At 56.7% G+C, this 11,580-nt stretch overlaps 2 protein-coding genes across 5 annotated transcripts; one reads left to right on the top strand and one right to left on the bottom strand.

Annotated features, from left to right (window-relative positions):
• Positions 1-21: 21 nt before the first annotated feature.
• Positions 22-3,903, top strand: Foxh1 (forkhead box H1). 3 transcript variants are annotated; one of them, XM_052748197.1, is made up of 4 exons: positions 23-1,108; positions 1,650-1,771; positions 2,061-2,165; positions 2,266-3,903. In XM_052748197.1, exons 2-4 carry the CDS (start codon positions 1,718-1,720, stop codon positions 3,097-3,099), a joined length of 993 nt encoding a protein of 330 aa, XP_052604157.1. In that variant the 5' UTR covers positions 23-1,108; positions 1,650-1,717; the 3' UTR covers positions 3,100-3,903. The 3 variants fall into 3 exon arrangements, with proteins under 3 accessions (XP_052604155.1, XP_052604157.1, XP_052604156.1); XM_052748196.1 differs by having other exon boundaries at positions 1,470-1,771; XM_052748195.1 differs by lacking the exon at positions 1,650-1,771 and having other exon boundaries at positions 22-1,108.
• On the bottom strand, positions 3,215-11,498 carry Kifc2 (kinesin family member C2). 2 transcript variants are annotated; one of them, XM_052748169.1, is made up of 19 exons: positions 11,256-11,498; positions 10,511-10,568; positions 10,180-10,261; positions 9,890-10,035; positions 9,657-9,795; positions 9,409-9,554; positions 9,261-9,326; positions 9,044-9,172; positions 8,569-8,646; positions 8,344-8,458; positions 8,157-8,266; positions 7,472-7,580; positions 7,202-7,365; positions 5,380-5,484; positions 5,169-5,290; positions 4,957-5,080; positions 4,662-4,791; positions 4,322-4,578; positions 3,215-4,249 (listed from the first exon to the last, which is right to left on the bottom strand). In XM_052748169.1, exons 4-19 carry the CDS (start codon positions 9,959-9,961, stop codon positions 3,995-3,997), a joined length of 2,121 nt encoding a protein of 706 aa, XP_052604129.1. In that variant the 5' UTR covers positions 9,962-10,035; positions 10,180-10,261; positions 10,511-10,568; positions 11,256-11,498; the 3' UTR covers positions 3,215-3,994. The 2 variants fall into 2 exon arrangements, with proteins under 2 accessions (XP_052604129.1, XP_052604128.1); XM_052748168.1 differs by lacking the exon at positions 11,256-11,498 and having other exon boundaries at positions 10,511-10,890.
• Between the last annotated feature and the right edge of the window lie 82 nt (positions 11,499-11,580).

Here is an 11,580-nt window from a genome sequence, read left to right as displayed (position 1 = left end):
GCGCCCTCAAGGGGCGGGGCTAGTCCCGGGAGATTGGTTGATACTATGGAAGGTTTTTCCGCGCTCTGTTCAGTGGCATGAATATACTGGCATCTCGGGTGGGGCAGGAAGGGCAGGAAGTGTTCAGGTGTTCCCGGAAGGGTGATCTCTATCCTGGTCTTTGAAAGACAGGTTGGAGTCTTTCCTTCAAAGCAGAAGCATCGTCGGTCAAAGGAGGGAACAGCGTATCCCAGAAGATGGGCAGCAGTTTGCATGATGGTTGGGCCCTAGGACACTATGGTCAGGGAGAAGCGGCCAGGATGTGGACCTTTGGATGTCGGACCAAGAAGCCAGGCTTTAGCCTGGAAGCAAGGAAGGACCAGTGGAAAGAGGAGACCTCAGACGTGTCTGCTGACAGGGCTGAGGCCAGCGGTATTTGCCTGGCGAGACACAGGAACTCTCAGCTAGAGCCCTGAGAACGGAAAGCAGAGGGGCAGGAGGTGATAGGATTCCAGGGGAAGGCAGATGAGAACTGAAAAAAAAAAAAAGTCTGGGATAAGAACGCAACTCAGCCAGGAGTAGGACAGTCAGGAGAAGGGAAGTCCCACTACATCCCCCCCCCCCTACACACACACACACACACAACACACACACACACACACTGTTCCCTCCTGCACTCATGACTGTGCCTTCCTTGGTACCAGCAAGGGTCCCGGTCCAGTCCTTTGATGGTATAATGAGAGGTTGCCCAGGAAAAGGTGAAATCTCAAAGTGGCTAGTGCTGATGTCGGTCTGGGACCACTGACTCTGGCACCAACCTCTGCTGTCAGTGCCAGGATTTAGACCCTCAGTGCAGACCTGCCCAGGGGGAACTTGGGTCACATTTAGAACATAGATGGTGACGGGGCTCAAGGGTAGAGCTACCGGTTAGATGGCCAAAGAAGAGGTAGGGCCCACATGGGCTCCTGTAGCATACTCCTGGAAAAATAACTTAAGTCTCTGTCGGTCCCTTGTTTATGGGGACATGCTGTATGCCTTTTTGATCCAGGAAGTTGTCCCTCACTCCATCTGCCCATCTGTCCGTCCTCCATCCCCAGTCAAGTCCTGGGCTGCAGACCCCCAACCTAAGGTATGACTTCTTTTGACTACTTTGTCTTGAATTCCTGGGAATCCCCCATCTCTCTTGGGGTAATTTGGCTGGGGAAGTCACTTCCCATCTGTTAAATGGGAGCTAGGGACCTGACCCAGACAGATAAGGTATCCTGGGGTAGACCTTTTTCAAGGGCTTTTCCTACCAGGCTATAGGGGGATGCCCAGGTACCCAAAGGCAGCCTGGGAATGGAGACTGACTTCAGGAGGTCACCAAAAGTCCCTACTGGAGTCTTTTCTGCCCTTCCCTCCAAGATTAACTGAAACCTGCTAATTGTGGAAGCCCTCACATGTTCCCCTCCCCCACAGCCTCTTCCTCTCACCCCTCCCCCTTCCATCAGAATGATAAAGAAAGGAGGGACTGGCCTGCCTGTCCCAGCATGGCTTCAGGCTGGGACCCAACCTCCACACACGGTCTGGTCTGTCTGCCCTGAGCCCCCCGTAAGGCCAGACTCCGGCCCAGGGCTGCCTCCCTTGCATGGAGCCTTGCGGCAACTCTCAGCTGAGACCTCCAATGGCAGAGTCTCCCCCCAAGAGGAGGAAGAAGAGATACCTGCGGCATGACAAGCCCCCCTACACCTACTTGGCCATGATCGCCTTGGTAATTCAGGCCTCGCCCTTCCGCAGGCTGAAACTGGCCCAGGTGAGAGGGTCCCTCATGATTGTGGGTCATACCTATCCCAGACCCGCTCCCCACTAACTGTAGGCCCAGGCTCGCTCGGCCTCACCTAGTCCACTCCTCCTTGCCTGTGAGACCAGTCCTGAGAGCCCAGGGACTTTTCAAGACCCTTCTTCCACAACCCCTACCCACTCTGCCCTCAGGCACAGAGGTCTGTCTCTCTGCAAAGGGGTGCCCTGGGGCCAGCTGTAGGGGAGGGAGAGGGCACTGCTCTTATCCCTGCCTCACTGTGGCAAACGCTGCCTGGTTTCAGATCATCCGTCAGGTCCAGGCAGTGTTCCCCTTCTTCAGGGACGACTATGAAGGCTGGAAGGACTCCATCCGCCACAACCTTTCTTCCAACCCGTGCTTCCGTAAGGTAGGGTCGTCTATGGTCAAACTCTGGGGACGGTATGGGCGAGGGAGGAAACGCTGAACCTCTGAATGGGACAGCCACACCCAAACCAATCACTCTCTAGGTGCCCAGGGACCCTGCAAAGCCCCAGGCCAAGGGCAACTTCTGGGCCGTGGATGTGAGCCTGATCCCAGCAGAGGCGCTGCGTCTTCAGAACACTGCTCTGTGCCGGCGATGGCAGACCCGGGGCAAACACAGAACTTTCGTCAAGGACCTGAGCCCCTACGTCCTCCACGGCCAGCCTTATCAGCCACTCAGTCCCCCACCACCATCCAGGGAAGGTTTCAGCATCAAGTCCCTGTTAGGGGACCCTGGGAAAAGATCAACATGGTCCCAGCAGCCTGAACTAGCTGGACAGAGCAGCCTAGCTCAGGCAGGCACCTGGTCCAAGGGGGGAGAAGGGATGTGCACTGTACCCCCTAACTCCTCTGAGAAGTCTCTGTGGCCCCTCTGCTCCCTTCCTGGGCCCACAAGAATAGAGGGTGAATCTTCCCAAGGGGAAGTCATCAGGCCCTCTCCCCTTTCCCCAGAGCAAGGCACCTGGCCTGTCCATTTACTTCAGGGTTCCCCAGATCCCATGGGAATGTCCAACAGGGGGTGCAGAGCTCCCTTGTGGGGACAGCTACCCACTTCTTACTTGCCCGTCTACACTCCCAATGTAGTAATGCCCTTGGCCACACCACCTCCCACTTCTTGTTCCCAGTGTCCATCTTCAACCAGTCCAGCCTACTGGAGTGTAGCCACTAAATCCCAAGAGTCCCAGGACCTGCTCTGTGATCTAGATTCCCTCTTCCAGGGAGTACCACCCAACAAGAGCATCTATGATGTGTGGGTCAGCCACCCTCGGGACCTGGCTGCTCCTGCCCCGGGCTGGCTGCTCTCCTGGTACAGCCTGTAATAGTTCAAGGCAGGCAGGGGCTGCTTTTCCCTTCCACCCCTGGATACCATTTTGATGGGAGAACCAGAGCCAGGAGCACGTCCACAACAACAGCTTTAAAACACCAGGCACAGCCTTGCTGAAAACCCACAACTTTAATTGGGTTACTCCAGAAAGGTTGCCTCTGCTAGATATGACAGGTCTGGCCAATCATGCCTTCGACTCTCCCACACACAGGGACCGGGTCTGGAGAAAGCGCTCAGGCGAGAGTAGTGCTTCTTTTCTTGATCTCACCTTCTCAGGCCTTCATGCCATCCATCTATCCATCCCTCTGTCACCACGCCTTCCTGGCTCCAGGCTGGGGGAGGGAGAGCCAAAGCGGGTCCAATCTGAAGTCTCCCCCCCCCCCACCTCAGCTGCCTGGGTAGGAGGTAGCACCTTTTGGGGGGAAGGGTTAGGAAATGAAAGACTGGACCCTACATGATTTGTGGGGGATGGAAGTAGGGGAGAAGTTAACAGTAAAGGAATTTACAACACTTTAATTCCAAGTCTGATATTGGGGGCAGGGTGGTGACTTGGGAAACCACTTGGTCTGGGGTCTGGTTCCTGCAGCTCTGGATCCCCTGCTGTGTGCTGTGATAAGGGCAAATGGTGATAAGGTGAGAGCAGAGGGCCTGTGGCCCACTTGGGGGTGGAAGGGTGGGGGCAATCATTTCTCCAAGCACAACATTCCCTGGCCAGATCCAGAAGGGCAAGGGGGAAATTGTGGGGCTCTGGGGGCAGCTAGGGCCTGAGTGTAAAAAGAAAAGAAAAAAAAAAAAAAGGTTGACCTGGGAGACGGGGTATAGGAACTTCACTGGCCCTCTGCCAGCAGAGGTATGCGCTCAAGCCCAGTCCTAGGGGCTCTGACCCAGATCTACGGAGGCAGGTCCCCTGGAGGCTCAAGAATCAAGCCAGAACAGCTGTTGGGGCCGGGACTTGGAGGGGTGCCAGGAGATGGTGTAGGGGTGCAGGAAGTCCCAGTGAGTGGGGTGTCGGTACTGAGAGAAGAAGGGGTTCCCGAGCGTGGGGCCCTCCGGCGCCGGGCTGGCCCCAGTTCCACTTGACCCACTCGCTCGGCGAACTTGAGCGAGCAGATGGTCTCGCCAAGATCTTCGGTCCTCGTGGAGATCTGCAAGAGAGGGGTACTCATGCATAGTTCCGGTGCACAGTGCTTCAGGCTTGCACCGGCCCAGGGACCCACCTGCAGCAGCAGCACTGCGGTGGTGCCCGCGCCAAGCGCGGGCTGCAGCAGGCGTGTAAGCTGTGAGTCTCGGAAAGGTACGTGCGGCCGCCGAGCTCGGAGCGCTGCCATCACCCCTCCTAGCGCCAGCAAAGAGCGGTTGATGGCCTGGGCCTCCCGCAGGCGCCGGGCGCCATTCGGGTCTCTCTGTAGCGTGCTGGCCACCCCCGCTTTCCACACACGCTCGGATCCTGCCAGGTCCACCAGGTGCAGTGTGCCTGCAGGTGCAAATGAAGCCCATGTGGAGGGAGCCCTCTAGTGACCTGGAAACCCAGCAGGACTTAAGCACCATCAGTGATACCTGTGATACCCTGGGCACGAGGTGGAGATGCTGCACGCAAAGTCAGCGTAACTAGGGCGTGGGAGCGTGAGCTGTGCTGGTTCATGACCGTGGCTGCTGTAGCTCGGTTGCTCCTCCCCAGACTCAGCATCTGGATATATGTGTGTGTGTGTGTATATATATACCTGATATATACATATATACCAGATATATATATATATATATATATATATATACACACACACACACACACACACACACACAGTCCCTGCCCCCAGGTGGGAGCCGACAGGGGCCCTGAAGAGGGCAGCCTTACCTGGTGCAGGGTTTCCAGGTTAGGCACATCCCAGTGTGTGAGGCCAGCCACTTGAATTCCCCCTTGCCCTGCAGGCCCCTGCCTCACAACCAGGCGCTCTGGAGGCCCTGTAGCTAGGAGGTCCCTGGTGAGAAAGGGTGGGCTTGATCTATGGGTCTACAGGTGGCTGCAGAACCCTGGGGCAGGGAGAGAGCCGCCCACGCATCCCTGACCTGACTGCCTCGTTGTAGATCTCCACCATGCTGAGGGTCACATGGTGGTGCCCTCCAGTCCCCATCTCCCGGAACAGCAACTGCAGTGCCCTAGGAGCTATGCCAGGGTCCTCAGGTGGGCCCTGAGGACAGTGTGCAGTGCCACATTGGACTCTCATACAAACCCCTGAGGCTCCCCACCTCCCACCCCCAAGTGTGAACTCCAACCCACCTCCATGCTGTAGGTTTTCCCAGTCCCAGTCTGACCATAAGTGAAGATGCAGACGCTGTAGCCCTGGAGGCAAGACAGCACAGCTGGTTCCAGCTGCCTGAAGACCTGGGGACAAAAAACAGGTGGGAAGAGTGTCCTCAGCTCTTCCCTGTTCCCTAGTCAAGACCTGGAGGTAAGTGCAATCAACGAAATGCAGGCAAAGTGTAATTCCCCTGGAGAGTGGCCCTAAGAATTGGTGGGGTGGGGACATTAACAAAAGACAGCAGTCTGGGAGAAAATGCAGAGTCCTAGGGACCAGTTAGGAGGTCCTGGGGGAGTGGTCAAGAGCTTAGATGCCAGGGCTGGACTTCCAGGTTAAACCAGATACCAATCATCCTTTCTATGTTTTTCTGGGTCATTCCTCTAGGGCAACTAATAGAAATGTGTGCTGGAGAACCTGAGCGGTATGGGACAAGAAAAGAATAAACCGAAGCAGGGAGTAGGGGCTCACACCTTTAACCCTCAAGAAGCAGAGGCAGGCAGATCTCTGAGCTCGAGGCCACCCTGTCTCATAGGTAGTTCCAGACCAGCCAGAGATACACAGTGAGACCCTATCTAAAAAACAAAAAAGACAAAAAAAAAAAAAAAAATCCAAGAGGGCCTCTGTGGGCATGGGGGTTAGTCACTAGGGAAGACTACAGGAACTCAGGCTCTGAGAAATAGCTGAGTGAGACATGGGGCTGAAACATTCATAATGTTGGCCAGAACTGTTGTGGACACAATTAATAATAGCCTTTTGAGTATCTACATGGCCAACTTTCATATCAGAAGGTCCCTAGAGATTGAGTGGCTGTCACTTCTGATTGATGTCTTGATGGATGATCAGATAAACAAAGTCTAGGATTACCAGAGTGAGGATGAAAAGTTCAGGACTGGGTGGTATAAAGATGAGGAATACTGGTGAGGAACTTCCTGAGAGATACCTTTGGTCCAGTTTGTTAGATTGAGGACCCGGTCCAGGCTGCCCAGAGTACAGTAGAAAAGTGTAGGGAGCTGTGCGTGGCTGCAGACTGGGGTGGGAGATGAGGCCAGGACAGTGTACAGGACAGACAGAGATAGATGGGAAGTCAGTCAGTGGTGGACCTATCCCTGCTAGTCACACATTATACCGTTTCTGAGACCAGCAGGTAGCGGGGGCTTCTTTGGCCAGCTCTGTCCCTTACCTAATCCCTCTCCGCTCTGAGCCTCCACCTCAGTCACAGAGACTGCAGTGGCACAGTTAATGTGCAAATGGAGACCGTGTGTGAAATAAGCTGGGTTAGACTGCTTTCCCACGGGTGTCTGGCCAGAAAAGAGGGAAGAGTGGGGTTTATTGGAGCAGGCAGTAGGGCAGCACTGGGGTTGGCAGCTGCCCTGCTCACTTATCAGCTACGCTCCCACCTAACTTGCCTTAGGGTCACAAAGCAAGTAGAGGGTCTGCCTTCACTGATGGGCGGAGCCTGAATCATAAGAAGAAGGGTGTGTCATGAAGCCTGGGTGGAAAAGGCTCCAAGCCATCACCCCTAGGATCATAGCCCTGTCTTTACCATTGTGGTACCCGTCCATGCTCTGCAGCCAGTTCCACACAAACAGTAACTCACCTTGGACAGGTTCATTTTCCTTAGCACTCAGCTGGGCAGCCAATCCTGCCTCCAAGGGCTTTCAGTGGCTCCCTTCCCTGATGCAGCCCAGCCTCCCTCCCGCCTTCTAGGTACTCAGATAGTCATGGAAGAGGGAATGGGCCTCTCCTGGACCCAGGGGACTCTTAAGGAAGGGTCAGGACAGATGCAAAGGTGGCTGTCACCTCCTCCTGGCTGGCATCTGGAGGAAAGACCCAGTCCAGGCGAAAGCGGTGCTGGCGTCCTCGGTGGCAGGTGGTGATGGTTCCCCCTTGTCCAGGCTCTACGCTCACCAGGCTAGAAGGTATCCCTTCAGCTGGTCTCAGTCGACAGAGCACACGGATATTGCCTGCATTGGGGACCACATCAGCAGATTGTCTCAGCCCTGAAACATAGAAAGCTCCTCCTCTTCCACCCTGTAGTCTCCTCTGCTCCACTCCCAAAGCCGATCTTACCCTTGAGTTCCAAAAGCCGCCCTGAGCATCCAGCTGGGGGTCCCTGCTGCCCCTCTGGGAGCTGAGTCCTAGCCCCTCCAGCTGACAGAGCCCCAAGGGCCCAGGATACCTGTGAGGAAGACAAAGACAAGCACTCAGGCAACTCCAAGTGAAGCGGGGTGCCGAGAGCACCAGGACCGGCTGTGGTGGCACACAACTTTCAGTGGGTACGGACCCCTGAGGGCATCATTCAGTGAGTGTGAGACAGGATCTAGGAAATCACAGGCAAAAATATTCATTCTATCGGCTGTCCTTCTGGGCTTCTCAGCAATTGCCAGTTTTCACAGCACAGAAATGAGGACTCAGCCAGGTGGTGGCACACAGTTAATCCCAGCACTCAGAAGGCAGAGGCAGGCAGGTCTCTGAGTTCAAGACCAGCCTGGTCTACAGAGTGAGTTCCAGGACAGCCAGGACTACAAGAGAAACCCTGTCTCAAAACTACTGCCCCCCCCAAAAAAAAGAAAGAAATGAGGACATTTTGGGCCACTCAGAAATCATTCTGATCCAACTGCCTACAACTGACCCACTGGTACAGGCAGCTCATGAGGGACAGAAAGGGAGACACAGTAACAGAGGCTCCCTCCCCTAGGAAGAACAGCAAACAGGCTGCTCACAGAGAAGGTACTAGGAGAGGAGCAGTCCTGACCTGGCCCTGGGCCTCACTCAGCGAGCCCTGACAACTCTGAGTAAAGGTGCTGACCAGTCCTCGGAGGTCCCCACAGCCCTGACGAAGGCTGGCCATTCGTGCGCGAAGTCCTAGAGGAGGAAGGCCATTGAGAGGAGAGGAACAGATTCCAGAGCTTTCCCAGAAACCATTTTCTCCTAGCCCTTACCTGCCAGCTGTCCATGAACTTGCTGCAGCTCCTGTCTGCAGTTCTGTTCTGTCTCCTGCTGGAGCTGCTGGAGGGCCCCTCGAAGGCCCTGCAGCTGCATCTCCTGCACCCCCAGCTGTCCCTCCCAACCCCACTTCAGTCACTGAGGAAACAGGCACCAGGCCCTGCCCCAGACTTCACCTCCCAGCATCCCAGCCCTCCTTATCCCTAGGTCCCCTAGCCTACCTGGACTCGGAGGGCTTCTGTGGTGTCTTGGGCCTCTTGAAGCTGGCCCTGCAGCTCCAACAGAGCCCCTGCCTCCTCCTATAGGAGAGTGGGAGCCAGATGGGCCATCGAGCCAAATGGGAACTCAGGAAAGGGTACCTTATAATACATATGTATATATATAATGCTATTTCACAGACGGAAGGTCAAATCAAGGGTGGCAAGTGACAAAACCCCTGGCACCAACTCTGTGCCGGGCTCCCTGTCCAGTCTCTGTTCTCCTAAGGTTACTCAAAGAGACCAAGAATTGTGGTGGGGTATGGGGGGTCTTCTATGAGCATCAGCCTCACCGACGGGGCTACCCTACAAAGAATCACCCAGAGTTTCTCCCTAGTTAGAGATGGCCCCCGACTAAAGCAACCACAGAGTCCCGGGGAGGTTTAAGTACTATACCAGGAGCCTGGACTGCGGACACCACAACAGCCAAATAGAGTACCTGTGGAGCTCTGGTGAGGGGGCCAGGGCCCCAGTGCAGCAGGAGGTCCCGAGTCAGGCTCAAGCTCTGCTTCAAGGCTTCATTCTCCAGTGTGAGATGCTGAACTCTTTTCTCTGAATCTGTCACCCCCTGACAGAGAGGGATGCCATCAGGGTTCACCTGAAATTCCCTTGATTTTCAGTCTGCTCCCTGGGCCCCTGTCCCCCGATAGCCTCACCACTCCCAGGCGCAATCTACTCAGCTCTTCTTCCTGCTGCTCCAGTTGCTGTCTCAGCTCTTCCAGCTGCGGAGGAGTCAGGGACAGGATGCGATTCCTTTTTTGGGTCTCACACCCGTCCAGTCCCTGCTGCTCCCGATTCTCTTACCTGTCCAAGAATAAGCTGTTCCAGCCTCTGCCAAGCCCTCTGTTCCTCCTCCAGCTGGGGAAGCTGATGTTCCTGGGTCTCATCCCCTGGTACCTCATCCAGGATGGGAGTGGGTTGAGAGGCGCTTTCTTCTTGGGACAGAGACCCTAAAGAGAGGTTACAAGTAAGGAAATGTCTGGCCTAGAGAGCAGAGACGAGTCTGATAGACCCTGCTCCTCCACCCCCAAACAGTGGTGCCCTTTACAAACCATCTGGAGTGGAGGGCTGCACTGGGCAGGCTGTCAGTGTCCCCTGGAGCAGGGCCTGCCTCCCCCGAGGGCTCCGTGTCCACGCCAGAAGGGCCAAGAGCTGACTTGTTACTGTCAACAGTGGGGGGACCTCACCAGGCTGTGAAGGAAATAAGAACCAGAGCAGAGGTGTTGGGGGTGTGGGAAGCACAGAGGCCGAGGAACTGAATAACTGCTCTTGGTGGTATGCTCACCTTGCTCGGGTCAGGAGTCCCGCAGCTCTCTTCTGCCCCCAACTGGACGGAGAGGAACTCAGCAAGGCGCATGAGTGCCTCTTCCAGAGACACCTCAGGTGCTCCACCCTCGGCTCCTTTCTGACCATCCTCAGATTCTGAGCAGCCTTCGAGGCCAAGTAGTGGAAGGAAGAGGCATTCCGTATCACCAGTTGGAGGCTAGGCCTTTCTCCCTCCCAGTGAGGTCACAGTACTCCAACTGCAGGGCTCCCTCAAGACCCTTGCCCAGGAGCTCCTTGGCATGCACCTACCCGCTAGGCTGTTCAGCTCGGTCCACAGCTCTGATGTGAACTGATCGGGGCGACGACGACCCCTAGGTTTGCCATCGCTTCTCTGAGAAGAGAGTATGGGGCGCCAGTGAGGGTGCTGGCAGCATGGAGGGGCTCTTTCCCTTCTGAAACGGGCCAAGGGGTTTGGGCTGAGGTCTATGACCCCAACACCTGCAGAGACAAAACTAGTCTCGGAACAGCCCTATTCCCCAGAGCCAGCACCTAAGGACATACATAAGCTGCACAAGTCGGCCACGACCAGATCTCAGGGTGATGGTGGTAACCAACCAGGATGCAGGCCCACTCCGCTCACCTGGGTGGGGTCGCCGGGGTCCGTGGCCGCCGCAGCCCCGCCATCCCTGCGAAAAAGACTGTAGAAGATGTAGATGAGCAGAGAGTAAAAGGCGTACATGGGGGCGCGGGGCGGCAGAGAGCACCGCTTCGCGCCGCCCCGCGTCCCCGCACCAGGACTCTGCACCCGCCCGCCGCAGTGCCCATGCGCATGCTCGCGGCGGCCGCCCCCACGGACGATCTTCCGCGGGCGGAGGGCGCACGCTGAGGGGCGACCGCGGGGAGCCGCAAAACCTGTCCTTATTGCCCTGTCAAGCGGTTTTGTTTTTTTTTTTTTCAGTCCCTATTTCGCAAAGAGTGGACGCAAAGAGCTCCAACGGCTGTCTAGCCTCTTTTGGGAATCCTGGCCCGCACTCCGCGGAGACCCCCCCCCGCCCCAGCCAAGGTACGCGCACACGCTTAACAGCCTTCGGTGCACAGGTGTACAACCTCTCCTCCCCCGGTAGCCCAGCCCAGGCCCCACCCCTCCCCCGGAGCCCGACCCAGTCCCGCCCAGATCTCCCCTTCGGTCACATCCTCGCCCCTCCCACAGCCCAGCAACCCTCCTTGGAAGCCTCACCCCGCCCCCGCCACACAGCTCCGCCCTAGACCCCTCGAAGCGCCACCTCTCTTCTCTCAGTCCCAGCCTACTCCTCGGAAACCCCGCCTACATCCCCGCCTCGGATCCCGGACCCTTCACCGTCCCCGGTGCACGAGCAAACCCGTACTGAAGCCGGTGCGCACGCCTCTCATCCCAGCACTCGGGAGGCAGAGGCAGGCGGATCTCTGTGAGTTTGAGGTTAGCCTGGGCTACAGAGCGAGTGCCAGGACAGTCGGGGCTCCATAGAGAGATCCGATCTAAAACACAAACCCGTCCCGAACATCTTCTGGCCGTGACCTCCACCCTTCCAGCCCCACCCCTCTAGAGCCTTCCGCAGGCCCCGCCCCGCCGCTCTAGCCGGAGCTCCTCTCGTTGGTGGAGGTAAGCGGGCGGCTGTGGTCAGCGCCGAGGGAGGGCGGGCTAGGAGGCGGGGCTGACTGTTGTGGGCGGGA

This window comes from Peromyscus californicus, unplaced genomic scaffold (assembly GCF_007827085.1).
Source record: "Peromyscus californicus insignis strain IS unplaced genomic scaffold, ASM782708v3 Scaffold_20__1_contigs__length_68692818, whole genome shotgun sequence".
In the NCBI taxonomy this organism is placed as follows: Eukaryota; Metazoa; Chordata; class Mammalia; order Rodentia; family Cricetidae; genus Peromyscus; species Peromyscus californicus.
Note: the sequence above shows the minus strand (reverse complement) of the source record. Positions and strands in the feature narration are given on the sequence as shown.